Source organism: Oenanthe melanoleuca, chromosome 1, assembly GCF_029582105.1.
Source record: "Oenanthe melanoleuca isolate GR-GAL-2019-014 chromosome 1, OMel1.0, whole genome shotgun sequence".
Classification (NCBI taxonomy): domain Eukaryota; kingdom Metazoa; phylum Chordata; class Aves; order Passeriformes; family Muscicapidae; genus Oenanthe; species Oenanthe melanoleuca.
The window spans coordinates 86,706,790-86,721,312 of NC_079333.1; the positions used below are offsets into that span (position 1 = coordinate 86,706,790).

The 14,523-nt window shown below is 40.6% G+C and overlaps 1 protein-coding gene across 2 annotated transcripts in view; it reads left to right on the forward strand.

The window, feature by feature from the left end:
• Positions 1–1,111: 1,111 nt before the first annotated feature.
• GRTP1 (growth hormone regulated TBC protein 1) overlaps positions 1,112–14,523 on the forward strand; it is a 34,098-nt gene continuing 20,686 nt past the window's right edge. The window contains exons 1-3 of one of the 2 annotated variants that reach the window (XM_056502231.1): positions 1,112–1,246; positions 2,669–2,820; positions 8,719–8,877. In XM_056502231.1, coding sequence (XP_056358206.1) covers positions 1,209–1,246; positions 2,669–2,820; positions 8,719–8,877 — 349 coding nt within the window. In that variant the 5' untranslated portion in view covers positions 1,112–1,208. The remainder of the gene's footprint in view (positions 1,247–2,668; positions 2,821–8,718; positions 8,878–14,523) is intronic. The other variant, XM_056502239.1, reaches the window with a different exon arrangement.

Consider the following 14,523-nt stretch of genomic DNA (forward strand, 5'->3'; position numbering starts at 1 on the left):
CTGCCTTTACATTTCTGTGTGGGTGATGGCCTGTGATCCGCAGAGGGAAGGTAGCTTTCCTGAAGAGTGTGCTGGAACAACTGTTGATCTCCCTTGTGAAATCCCATCTGTTGTCTGCAGCAACTCGGTACTTGCTGGCTGAACAAGATAATGTTTCCCCAGCTGTAGCTGTAATTTTCCAAGCACTTTGCTGGGTGCAAAGTCAGAATTTGATTCAAAAAAAGGACAAGCAGGGATATAATTTTGCTCTCTCCCTTCTGTTCTGGGGTGTTACGAATTAAGCTGCTGGCAGTCAAATAGGGCTGAGTCCTTGTGGGCTTCAGGCTTTGTTCAAGACCTCTAAAGATGAAGAACAGTGTGCTAATTTTAGAGGTGGATTCTGTAAATGGGGAAGCCAATTTTTTTTGGTAAAATTTTCTGTATTACTACTCCACATTTTTTACAATCTGCCACTAATTATTTAAATAATATCTAAATGAATGTTGGTTTCTGGTGGAAACTAATCAGCAGAAGCTGAAGTTGGCAATATTTCAGTGTATTGGAAAAAGGTTTTTCACCCAGAGGATGGCTGGACACTGGAACAGGTTCCCAGGGAAGTGGTCACAGCACCAAGCCTGACAGAGTTTGAGATGCATTCGGACAATGCTCCCACACACATGGTGCGACTCGGGATGTCCTCTGCAGGGTCAGGAGCTGGGCTTTGGAGGATCCTTGTGGGGTCCATCTTTCAACTCAGAATATTCTGCGATTATGGCTGTAATGAATAATTTGGGGAAATTAAAAAGAAGATTGTGACGATTTGAGGATAAAAAAAAATCCTAAACCAACCAAGCAAACTTAAATAGCAGCGCAACCGCCTCTTCTTCCTGCTTACGGGGAAATTCCCTGGGTTTGAAGAATTGTACCTGAAACCACTCCACCCCCGTACTCGTGAGATTTGCCTCGTGCTAAAACATTCGAATTTTTTTTTTTTTTTTTTCCGAAGTTGTGAACGAAATGTGACACACCAATATAAGCCGGGCTCAGCAGCAGCCCCGCGGCTCTGGAGCTGCTCTGCCCGGCCCGGCCCTGCCCGCGGCCGGCCCGGGCACGGGGCGGGCCCGCTGCCGCCCCCGCCCCTCGCAGGCGGCGGAGAGTTGAACTGGGGAGCCGCAGCTCGGCGCGGGGCCGCGGCCGCGGCGCTGCTCGGCCTGGCGAGCGCCCGCCCGATGGCGGGGCGAGAGGACGGGCGCGACTGGGCGTACAGGTAGGGCTGCCCACAGCGCTGAGCTCGGGCCGGCGGGGAGGGCGAGCTGTGCGCCCGGAGCCGGGCTGCGGCCGGGGAGCCCTCACGGAGCGCGGCGCGGCTGAGGGCAGCGAGCGCCCACCGCCACCTGCCCTGCCCGAAACCCCGCGCCCTCGCTCCTTGTTTTTCTCCCTCTCTACCTTCGGAATGGAGTGGAGCGTGAAATTAATCTGTATTTGCTGCCTGGGCAGTCGCAGTCGTGAATAAGAGATGTGTGTTGATGGACGTGTGAGGGGGTTTGTTGTGTGTGTGTGTGTTTATGTCCTGCGTCAGGGGTGTCGTTGCTTTTTACACCTGTGGATTTTGTGTCAGATTTGGGAAGTACATGAATGCTAAGGTGACTATTCCAAACAGCCAACAGTGCGATAACAATTTGAGGTCTGAATATTTAATTGTTCCTCGTCTGATTCATGCTTTACTACCTGTGACGCTCCCGTGAGCCAGTTTTCCCAAGGCTGTGTCAGTGCTGCTCCATGGCCAAATTCCTTCGCCATGAATGAAACAGGCAGTGCTTTGGGAAGTTAAATCCTCAAGTCTGTCTTGAAACCTTGTCTGACTGGACAGATCCCTCTGCCTGTTTAACTTCTGCGAAGCCCCATTAATGTCCTGTACTCAGGTGATAATTTGCAGGTAGGGTGCACCCTGGAAAGTTGCCATAAATCTCATTTAGCAAGGTGAGTTAAAACACGAGAATCAGCCATGCAGTTCTGATACTCTGTCATTATTGTGCTGCCTGAGATAATGTGCTGTAATTTTGAACAATTGTAAAAGATAATAAAATAAGCATTTTGGCACTACTTATGAAGAAGGTAGATTGACACAAGGATTTGTCTTTTTCCACATGCACATGTTGCATATTTTCATTAAGATAATTTCAGAAATTGCCCATTTTAAAAATAAGCTTTGTAACTTTTTGTTGTCATTTTTTTCTGCACAGAGCTGTCTGGAAAGAGAATTCAGGCCATATTGGAGCTGTTATGCTGTATCTCATACTTTTCAACTGTTTGCTTGTGTTGTGGAGAAAAATACCTCCACTTTTCATGTGGAGGACATAAACACTTTTTATGTTTTGTAATTTTGTGTCAGTTTTGCACACAATGGGTCCTTTGCTCCAAAAACTCCTTACTTAAAAAAACTGTGAAATCTGTGAAACTGACTGAACAGTGCATGTTTAAATTAATTTATTTAAACAGCTTTGATATGCCAAATGGAGTGTAACAGTTTGTGTAAAGTAGGCTTTTGCTGGGAGGAGGGAGTCTTGAGCTGCTTTTAGAAATAGCAGCTGGAAGTTATTTAAAGCATACTTGCTTTTTTTTTTTTTTTTTTTCCCTTCAGGTGTAGGTATGTTGAAACATTATTATAGGAATTCCTTTTATTTTGTAGGGTTGATCCATATGGGTTTGAAAGGCCAGAAGATTTTGATTATGCGTCCTATGAAGCGTTCTTTTCCAGATACCTAGTGGTACTCACTAGAAGAGCAATAAAATGGTCCAAGCTCCTAAAGGGGAAAAACAGTATACAGAAGAGTTTAAAAGGTGAGCTTCATGTCTCTTTATAGGTAAAAGTGTGTTATGTTAGGATTCAATAGATTTGTGTTTTTGAATGTTGAATACTATTTCTGTCTCCAGACGAAAACCAGTAGTATAAACAGTAATAATGCATAAGCAAGTATGCTGTTGTCAGAGGGATTTAATTGAATCCTTCCAATGAAGTAATCCCTCTTCAGCAAACAAATATCTGGTTACATTTGTAACCAACTATTGTGGCTCCTGGCGCTCCAGGATGCTATTTTGCAGCTGTTGGCCATGTTGTACTCTGTGCTCTCTTTAAAAAGACATGAGATTATGTAGAAGATGCTCTCTTGAACTCCAGGGATCAGGATGTCAGTTGCTTCCTCTTTGAAAGTTCTTTAAGCTGCTGAGACTTTCTAGCTCTCCTTATCCTCCTTTTGTAAAATGACGTGTACCATGCAGCTAAAAAGGTGTGTGCTAAGAACTGGTGACAAATGCCTTACGAAGTGAAGAAAGTAAGATTAATGCAGGGCCTAATGCAACATTGGATAAAATGTTGATGGAAGTGTTAATGTCTTCTTCAAAGAGCATGAAAACCTCTAGTAATGTTTAATCTTGCAAGAGATACAGGTGGAAATAAATGGAGAGAGAGTCAGAAGGTGTTAGGGAATCCTGTGAAACTAAAGGGTGGAGTTTTCCTCCCACTCTCTCTGGGTTATGTTTTTATGTAAGCATGTAAATTTTCCTGTTCGCTCTAAATTGTGCTAATCAAGTTGCTTTCTCTTTGGGTGTCTTCTGAAGTTGGGCAGAGTTCTCTGAAGCATGTCAAAGAAAAATTGAGTAAAACGAAGCAAAAATTAATCAGACATTGTAATGTAGGTAAAGTATTTAGAGCTGTGCTCCAAGGTGCAGCCTTTGGCTGGTGATTCTGATGGTTTTGTTGTTTTGGGGTTGTTTTTTCTCCTTGGCACCAGAAATGGGATGATAGCTAGTGAGACATTTTAAATATAACAGTGTATTTTGTGTACAGATGTCTGTTCTAAGGGTGAGAAATTCCAGAAAATGTAAGTTTGAGCTATAACTGCTAGATCCTATGCTGCTAACCAGAAAGTATCTACTTCCATTACATTATTTTTTCTTACAAATGTAAAGATGCTTTTGTTTGGGGTGTCAAGTTTGAATGTAGTAAGAACTTTGTGCCATTTTGAATTAGTGAGGATTTTGAGGTTTTGCAGAACTTAGTCTTCTAGTTCAAGAAAAATAATCTTAGTTTTGATTCATACCCTTCTCTTAATGTGTGAGTGGTAACAGTGGCAGCTTTTAGCAGTTTCTGCGAGTTCATTTCATTTCTCTTTCTTTGTGTTCCCAGTTCTAGCATTTTAGAAACAGAATGTTGCTGTGATATTAGGAGTGTGAATACCTTTGTTCTTATTTTGGAGCCAAAACTTTGACCAAATCTCTTAACTTGTCCACCAGGCTTCAGAACCAATGGTCATGCTGCCCCACTGGGCACATAATGGCACAGCCTTTAACGTGGCTTTGATTGTTTCCAAGAGGCTGCTCTTTGTGAAAGCTGGGATTCTGTAAATCCACTGAGGGGACACAGGCATGGCTCTGGACTGTCACGAGTCCTTGCAGTCTGGTGCATAAGCTTTGACATTACTGACCTTTGCTAAAGATACCCTGCTTTCTAGGCTGTGGAGTCTCACATATACATGTAATTCCAGGGAGAGTGACAGGAATAAGTAATACTGAGGAAATGTAGTCTGAGTGTAGATTCAGACTTGTTACAAAAATGCATTAGTCTCATCTGATACCTTAGAGGAAGAGAGTGAAAGGTTGACCTGTCCAATGAACTCATTTTTAAATATTTTCCTTCTCATTTCAGTATTAAGACTGAAGTCTGTGACATGCACATGGAATTGTGTAAGCAGGTGTGTCCTTTATCCTGCAGGATGATTATGCAGTGATTTCCTTAAGGGCAAATAGCAGCAGTTCTGCTGGTTATTCACTGAATTTCCCTCCTCCAGGACCTGACTTCATTGCTATGAAGCTTTGCTCAGAGCTGCTGGCTCTTCTTCTGAGAAGAATATTTGATTTGCCACTTCCCTCCCCAAACACAGTAGCTGTGAATCAATATTGTGTGTCCTGCTGTGAGCAGGTATGAGAGAGACAGTGTATGTGTGGTATCTCAGTAGTTCCACACCCATTTGTCTACGCACAGAGAAGCTCATAATTTCTGCCCAGGCAAACAGGGAGAAGTGATGACTTGTGTTAATTTTCCAGTTTGGAAATGTGGCATGTTGACATGCTACTGCATTTGCTTCATATCCAGGGTGGTTTGTCTGTGTATAATTCTGTGCCACTATAAAGAAAAATAATTCAACTATGATTTAACAATGGTAATTAAGCAGTGCATTCTGTTGTTCTGTATTGCAGCCTGCTGGTAGGGTGGGTCATGGGAATTTGGCTGACAGTTCCTTTCACTCATTCTCCAGTCTCTTCCTTTTTGTAATTTTTCTGGAATTTTGTTTTTTCCCCCCACCCTTATCTTCACCTTGTTTCCAATGCTCATGAGAATTTATAATAATTGTCACTTGCCTTCTTTCTGTCTTTCTGCCACTACTGAGCTCCTCCCAATTTTTTTTTTTTGTTTCATTCAGCTTTACCTTTGAGACCAAAATACAGATTTCTGCTCTGTTTTGTTTACAGGTGGGCAACAAACTGCCTGACATAATTGCTCAAACTATCCTGATTCTGTCCAAAATAGTGCTACACAAAAAATTTGGTTATTGGAACACTAGTCAAAAGTGACCAGAGCAGAAGACACTTTCTGATATTTGATAAAATACAATGAAAAGGCAAAATAAATGTATGAAACAGTGGTTATAACATGAGCACTTCTGTTCCATCCTGGGGCTTGGTGAAAGGAAAGTCAGTCTGACTGGAACTTTAACATTACAGCACTTATGTACTCTGTTTCTTCTGCTATGTATTCATGAAATAAAGTTTTCAGTTCCTTGTATGCCATTTCCAGCTCTGTTGTAGAATTTTTCTTCTAAGGCCCAAGTTTATTTCCTCAACATTCAACAATAATTGTTAGTGGAAGTGCAGATGCTTCTCAAAATCAAACTCATCTAATATTTTTAACATGAGATAATTTTGTGTTTAAATATTTGGAGTTTTTTTGCTTCATAAACTGAGTCTATGCTATAGAGTGGAACAATGCTAGTGGGGGAAAAAGGCAATACAACACTTATTCTTGAAGCCAATGTCTCCAAAATTCTCATATTATACCATCAAACAAGGACAGGCTGGTTGAAATGACTTATTTTTACATCTTGTTACTTTAAGTAGTGTACAGTATTAGAAAAATGTTATTTTCTGCATATTTTTCTCTTGAAGTTACTTTGGGTATTTATCATCTCTTTTAGACAGCTGGCCTCTCAGGGACCTGTTTCTTCTTGTAAAAAGGAAACCACATTCATAAAGTGTGACCCTAAACTTGTAAAATTGGCACTGTCAGAGGCAATTGAATTATTAAGCAGGGGGGGGAAGGTTTCCTAAAAATTGATTCTTAATATTTTGGTAATGAACAGAGGCAAAAATTTTACCTAAAGATATTTCTTACCTATGTATGTTCTAGAATTTAGACCACATACTGTGGCTGTCCTGGTAGTGATTCTGTGTGCAGTGCTTGGGGAGTCTTGAAGAGTGCTGCTTTTGAGGTCAAGCCCTTGGTTTGCAGCTGGCATTGAATGTGTGGGTGGAGACCCATGCATGACCTGGCTTCATCTGGGAAAGCTTCTCAGAGGTTACAGTGGGAGGATATTCTGCAGTGTGAACTGTTGTGGGCTTCTTAGTTCCCAAGGATAATGTAGAAGAGAGCCTATATATATATTTGCATAAACACAATTTTCTGTATAGAATATATCTGTGTCTTACCTACATATATAAATGGTATCTATTAAAGTGCAGCTGTCCTTTTCAAAACTATTTTGCTGCTTCTGAATGCCGTTTTGCAGATCCAAGCGAGTATTATAATGGTGTGAGGAAAAAAAGCACGATGTAAAAGGCTCTTGCATTCCTCAGGGAGTGAGGGAGCTGGGTCAGTAGTCACTTGGGGTCATACAAGCCCCTGGCTATTGCCATGAGACCAGTGATACTGGAATAATGAGTTTGTGCTGTGCTGCAGGCTGTTTTCCCCTTGTGCCACTGTCAAAGGCTTGTCCATGCTTCTCTTGAATTTAATGTATATTGTTGGCCATGCTTCCAGAATTTACAATTATTCCAGAAAAAAATAGCATTATGTATTAAAATGAGATAATATAATATTTTAGGCAGCAAGTTTGTTTCTAGGCTCCTCTGAATGTCTCTTGTTAACCTAAATAGTAAAGACTGGTCCTTTCTAGTCATTCCTGTACTTACTGTAATTTATAGGATTTCTTGAGCATTAGAGTTCAAAATCTTGTAAAAAAGAAGAAGTAGGGATTATTAAACCACCATGGAAACAAGTGAATTATTTCCAGTCTAAAAGAAGGTTGTAGTTAAGGTAACTTTACAGCTAGAACTGTAGACTCTGTAACCCATAATATAAATCCTCATTGAAAAGCTAAACAAAAATTGTACCCTGAAGACCAGGCATTTATTACAAATATATTTCTTTGAGAGACAACACCAGATTTTAGGTGGGTGAAATGCTCATAATATGGGTGTGTTTATGTTGGGTGACACAGGGGAAGCAGCTTTGGGTCCTAAAGGATAGACAGCTGTAATTAGGTGGAATGTATTTAGAGGGTGTCTTGCTGAGTTGTACAACCTTGCTTCACTCTGCTGTTTTTAAGACCTTTAATTTAGGCAGCATTTATTACAGAACTGTGTGATTCAATAAAACCTGGCTAGGTAGTGATACTGTGTGTGGTAGTGTGTGGGTGGAATAAGAATTCCCACTCGGATTTGAGTCCCATAAAATTTAGAGAGAAGGAGTTGATGCTTTTATTGATACAACGTGATTCATTTAGTACAAAATGTCTGTTTCATTTGTCATATTCTTCTCCCTGAAAAAAGAAGAATCTCAAACATTCAGCTGTCTTTTCGGGTCAGAAAAGGTAATGCTGATTTAGGATTATGTACCCATAAGCAGCATTGACTCCTTATTAATATTTTTCATGCCATTCCCAGAAGAAGCTGCTTTTGTTGCTTGATGCTTCTTCCTGTAATCTTGCATCATAGTTATTTACACTGAATCATCTGCTTAAAAAAAGCCCTGAAGCACACCCTTATGATGAAAATGATGCAGGAGATAAGAGCTACTTTAGATTTGAAAAGGCTTCCACAGCTATTCTAGGAAAAAGTCAGCTGCTGCTCACTCACATCTCCAGTTCTTCCGGGGCTCATTTAGACAGGAGGAACATATTTCCTATTCCTCAATTTCTGCTGTATGTCAGTGGTCAGGGGCTAAGCTGAAGCTCCAGGGTTATAGTAACATGGCCATCGATGTTAGAGCTGAATGGGCAGAGCTGTCATGTCAGAGGCCACTGGTGATGTAGGAAAAGTCAAGTTAGTGCTTGTCTGAATGAAAACGGACAAAGATCAAGAGGAAACTTCGCTGCTTGTATCTCCATTTGGAAAAGTAGAAGAAGAGGAAAGAATTCAAAATTCTAACAAGGGAAGAGAGGAGGGAGGAAAGCCTGAGTCTAAATGACAGGAACTTAGGAGTGAATCTAAAATACACTATGTAGGTAAGAAGTAAATGCTTATCCTAAAATGGTAGTGTAGGAGAGAAATATAATTGTCTCCAGTCAAGAGTTTTCCTATGACTTCTTAACTTCAGGCTGGTCATTTAAAAAAGAATAATACAGATGGATTTTTAAAAAATTTATTTTAAAATGAACAAATAAAACCAAACTTCTTGTCTTGCAGTGAAGAGATATATCAGGAAAGGCATCCCCAATGAACACCGGGCGTTGGTCTGGATGGTTGTGAGTGGGGCCCAAACCAACATGGAACAAAACCCTGGGTATTACCACAGACTGCTTGAAGGAGAGAAGAATGCCAAGCTGCTTGAAGCAATCAAAACAGGTTATTCTCTTGATAATGCTGTTTATCTGTATTTATCCATCCTATGTTCTTAAGTGGTAGAGATCAAGTTATGTCACGGAAAACTTAATGTTTCTGCAGTAGTGGTTTAAGTGCTGAATTAACACTTAAATTAGGTTAGCCATAAGCTCTTTAACAGCACAGATCTTTCCAGGTTCATCATGTGGTTAAAAGCATTAAGGAATACTTTTAAGGAAGATTAGAAATTATTTGAGAAGACATTACAGTGTCATCTAAGTAATTGAAGAGCTGTCATGTCTGTTTCTCCTTAATTCTGTCCCATAGGACACTGGAGAAGCGGCAGGGATGGTTGAAGATATGGTACAGAGGCCCATATGAGGCAGGTGAAGTATGCTAGGATTTCAGGTTGAGTAAGAAGACTGATGAGAAAAAGCTGTTGCTAGATTTATAGGAATTATAAATGGTACAAAGAGGATGAATGAAGAGCAATTGTTATTTGTTTCTTGTAACATAAGAACCAAGGACACAGAATGAAATTTGCCGTGCTGCAGAAGAATTGTGGCACTTGCTACTGTGCTGCAGAGGTAAGAAGTATGAAGGAATTTGATAAACTGAGAGGTGGGGGAATCCACTTGATGCATGAAATATTAAACACCAAGTGTAAATCTTTGGGAGAAATGTAGGAGGTGAAACACCCTTCCTCTACTAATCCTTTTCCATGTGTGCTTTCTGTGAACACTGATCAGTGGCCAATACTTAGGAGTATTGAGAGTATAAGGGCAGCCAAACCTTAGGCTGGCCCACTGGGAGGAAAAAGGCAGTTGGTGGGGACAAACAAGTAGGAGTTTGATGTAAATGATGTTTGTCCTGAAACCTGCAACAGCAGAGCCTTTGTGGTGAAGCTGATAGTGGCTGAATTGCCCAGTTAAAAAAAAAAAAGCCAAGAGGTTGGCCTCCAGAGCAATGCTGAGGTTATTTGGTTATTTGGAAAGGCAGGTTGTCTTTTTCCTCTTGCAAAAACCCCAGGTACTTAAAGTTTGGACTTCATGGATTGTTATTCGAGTGGGATACGTATCCAAACACTTCCGGTTTATGCAGAGTTTCTTCTCTGCCTTTCCCTGCAACAGCAGTACTTTGGGCTTTTGGGACTACACGCCTTAGTAAGGTATTTTGAAGCATAAACCTCATGTTCCTATGAATAATGGAGACTAGCCAGAAATCTGCAGGCTTATATCTTGCTCAGAACTAGAAATAGTAGAGCTCTTACTATGAATAAAGAGGGAGCTATTAAGATGACTTTCTAAAACCTGCCTTGGTAATGGCCTAGAGAAGCATCAAACTATTCAACTGAGGTAAAGAGAGAATTAAAAACAACTTTTTTCCAGTACTAGACAAAGACATGAAGGGTCAGTAGGTGGCTTTTCACACACCTTAAAACGAAATAAAAATATTTTCGTGGGGGAGGAAAAATACTGGGAGATGATAAAGATTTATTTGTGAACTGTGGAGGAAAAATGTTTTGGAAGAGCTACTGCATTGATTGGAAAACTGCAGAAGAGAAAATTAACGTGGAGCAAGTGAGGGAAAAGATAAACAAAAATGGCTTGGAAGACTTTATTGGAGGGAAAAAAATATAATGAAGACCTCGGACACTCCTTCAGAAAGGAAGAACCAATGTGGACATAGCAGGGATGAAAGGAGCAAAGTTCTTAAGTTGAATGCAAACTTTGTGGTTAGTGAGTTTAATAAACTTGTGCTCCTATTGACTGTGCACATTTTATAGTGGGCTTTGGCTGAGGACTTTCAGTGTGAATTGTTGCCTTTCATTTTGTTTCTTCAAGTGTTGTTTTCCCATTACTGTAGTTGTTTTTAATAATGAAGCAAGGTAAAATGTGGAATTGTACTGCTGTTCACTTTCATGTTTGCAGTTTCAGAATTTTTAGGCAACTGTGCTCTTTTATTCCCACAGCTGTAAAGTTCCGAGACAGCACAGTGCTGGGATTTATAAACAAGGGTTTACAAACAGCAATCACACTTTTTTTCATTTTTCCTGGGGAAGGGGCCAAATTCAATTTAAAATGCTTAAGAACCAATGTGTCCTCTTTCTTACACATGCCCAGAAGCTGCAACAATTTTCATGTATGTTTGAAACTTGTTCTGATATGAGAAAGTCTTTAATGTGGTATAATCAGGTTTAAAAGGGCAGGTAGACTGTGTGAAGAAATGGTCTAATCTTTAAGGAAAAATCTGCTTAGTAATACCAACAGAAGTCTTTCAGCTAATTAAATCTGTAATCCATTCTTTCACCATTTTTGCCCTTTAACTTCGTGATTCTGAACTGATGAGATTTATTGCTACTGTGTTTCATGTGGTATTTGCTGTTGGAACACTTTTGGTTTTTTAAGGAAAAATGTAGGTGGGAACAGGCTTCTTACTCTAACCATTAAAAAAGAACTTAATGCAGGTGCCTAAATTTTGTGTCTTAGTTTATGTACACATTTAGAAGGGCATGCATTCCAACAACACTTTGCTTTTTGTGTCCTATCATAGGAAAGGACAGATGATGTTTTAAGATAAAAAGTGGCTGTCCTTCTAATGCAGAGGATACATGCTGGGTGTAAAAGGACTGGAGTGTAAGTTGCAGTTTCCCTGGAGTAAACTCCCTTTCGGCTGGGCTGTTTTGGATTTTAGCTCTTGTATCTGGTCTTTTCTCTCCATTGAAAAAACATGCTTTTGGACAGAAGTGTGTCTGTTTCTGCAAGTGCTCAGGCATGTACATGCAGCTAATCTGTATTTCCACTCTTGCATTTCATGAGGAGGAATTGTAGGTGCTGTGAAACCTATGACTTGACACTTACCAGTCAGTCCCAGAGCCTGAGCTGTGCTGTGTGACAGCTGGCATAAGGATCTGCCTGTGGATTGGATGATAGTTTCAGAATCTTAATTGAGTTTATAATGGGTTCAGGAAAGTAATTCAAAAATGGTCATTGCCATTTCACAGGAGACAGGGAGTATTTTACTATCAAAGCACAAAGAACTCTGAAGCTTTCCTGATACTGAGTGGATGTTGGGAATTTTCAGGTAAGTTTAAAGCATTTAACCATGCAAGAGGAAGGGGAAGCTCTTGTGGCTCTCTGTAAGAGGAGCCCTATTAGGTCATATCCAAACAGCTGCCTCATCTGGTCTTTGGTCTGCCAGAACAGCTGAAGGGAGAACTGGAGGAGTGAAGTGTGTAGTGGCACTTCCTCAGAATGTTTTTCCTAGTCTCTAGTTACCTGCTGTTTGGAGAGTTGCCAAGACACATGCTCCATGTTTGTACCTAATAATGCTGGATGGGAAAAAAATTCACAAAATCCTACTGGTTGCTCCTTTTTCATGTTGTTTACCTTGCTTATGATTTTGCAGCTTCATGCTGTCTCAATGCTGCTAAGTATCTCCCTCTAAACTAAAGAGCTTTTATCCACCTAGTTTTATACTGTGTATAGTAGCCATTTTATATCTGTGGTCTTCCTTGTTGCCATTCTTTTCTGTAATTTCTCTAATTCTGATATCATCTTCTGGAGATGCAGAGGACTGGAATTTATGCATGTGCTTCTCAGATTTATACAGTGGCAATATTGTTGTTTTGCAGGAAATCCTAACCCTGTAGATTTACTTGATTGCTGAAAGTTCTTGAACAGTTACGTGTAGTGGGGATTGTGAGGCTCAATTTTTCTGACTTTAGTTCTTGACAAACTTGGCCTTAATTTAAAACAAACACCCCCCCCAACCCTCCAAAACAGTTTATATTTCCAGGTGTTGCAGGGAAAAGCTTGAAGATGACTGCTAAATACCCAGTTATAACAAATCTGAAATACCTTTTTAAGTATACTGTTTCTACAAGTTGCAATTTCTGGCCTAACCTTGTTACTCTGGATTTGCAGTGGAGTTTTTGAGTGCTTGTAGTTGGTAGTCAAATTGAATTTTTGCTCTGCTCTCTACTGTGTTAAAAAAGAAAAAACTACCTGCCTGGAAGTTCTTCAGAGCAGATGAACATCACAGATGTAGCAGTGGCAAAGAAATGTCTGTAAGTGTAGTAGGATATGTTAGTAATAAAAATACTTGTGTAATTTACTGACCACCTGTGTCTTGGAGTGGGAAGCACCTGGATATGAAAGTAAAAGTGCCATGGTTTAGGAAATGTATTCTTCAATTTGGCACTCCCACTAAAACCACATACGAGTTCCTCTCCCTGCCTCCAGCTGGAGGGACAAAAGGCAAAGATCATGGGTAAGAAGGATTTACTGGAAACAGCACTGAGATACAAAAATGAACAGTAACACCAACAATATTAATAACAAAAGGTATACAAAACAATTCACACAGAAAGAAAACAAATTATAAAAGACAATACCAGGTGGCTCCCTCTGCCATTTTCTCAGCTGGATAGAGCCCCTTCTCCCTGGAAGACAGACCCTTTCCCAGGCCCCTGGCAATGATGAGGTGGTATAGAACAACCTCCAGGCCCTATAGCCACACCCTCTCACAACTGCTGGAGAAATGAACTCTGCCCTGGCTGGGATCAGGACAAAAAGGAAGGATGAGATAGTGAGGTGAAGAACGTTGTCTTGTAGATGCCTGACTTCTGAAGTAGGAACTAGGAAAAGCACAAGACTGGTTCCAAAAGCATTGGTTTTCTGGACTGCACTTTCAAATCTCTTTGCTCCAGAAATAGCATCAATGACGGTGGTTCTTGGTACTGAAATAGATATCTGTTTTATAAACTAATGAGGCTAATGTGTTCTGCCTGTTTGTGTTACTGAATGAGGCAGAAATACTGCAGACCCGTGAGAGGGAAGAAAGAAGTAATGGTCTTCTCATGGTTGCTGCACAGAGATAAATCAGCAAGAAAGCTGGTGGTTGGTTTTGTCTCATAGCAGCATAAAACTGCCAGCTCAGAGAGCTGAAAGAATATATAAAAAATTGCTATGGGGATTAAATCTGAATTTACTACAAAAGAGTAGCTAGTCTTTTCATTATGACCTTCTTCCTGGTTCTGTGCTCCCATACCTCGATTATTTATTAGCAGCAGATCTGCACATAATGACAAGATAGTCATAATTTTGGGATTTATCTTGCAGTGTAAGATTGTAATGTTCATTTTACTACTTGAAAAGAACTCTGATTTTCTTTTTTCCCCAGAACAGAACTGGTTTGAGGCTGTGTTCCTTTGTACAGTAATGTCTATTGAGCAGAGCAGATTAATGGACAGTCCGAGGGTGGGTTGTGCAGAGCATGAGGAGGAGGTGTTTGCATGTCTCCCCTCGAACAGGTGTATTAAAGTGGGTTTAAGTGGTGAAGCCAAAAAGAACAGCCCTTACCTGCTCCTACCATTTGCCTCAAGTCATCTCTGACCCTCATCTTTTAGCATGGTAAAACGTATTGGCTCATGTGTGCCTGGGGAGTGGGTTGAGTTCCCTCACCTTGAGTCAGAGGAGCCTCAGAACTGGAGGAGGAGGGAGAGCAAATGTAGCAGAAAGGGCAGGATGGAGAGGGAATGGGACCCTCTGCTCTTGTGCTCAAAGTAATAACCCGGCACAAGGAGTCCTGTGAGACCATGCTCCAAATTTTCCATTAAGAGTAAAGCCTTTTAGCTCTTGTATGTTGTTTTTTTTCTCCATCCCCTCA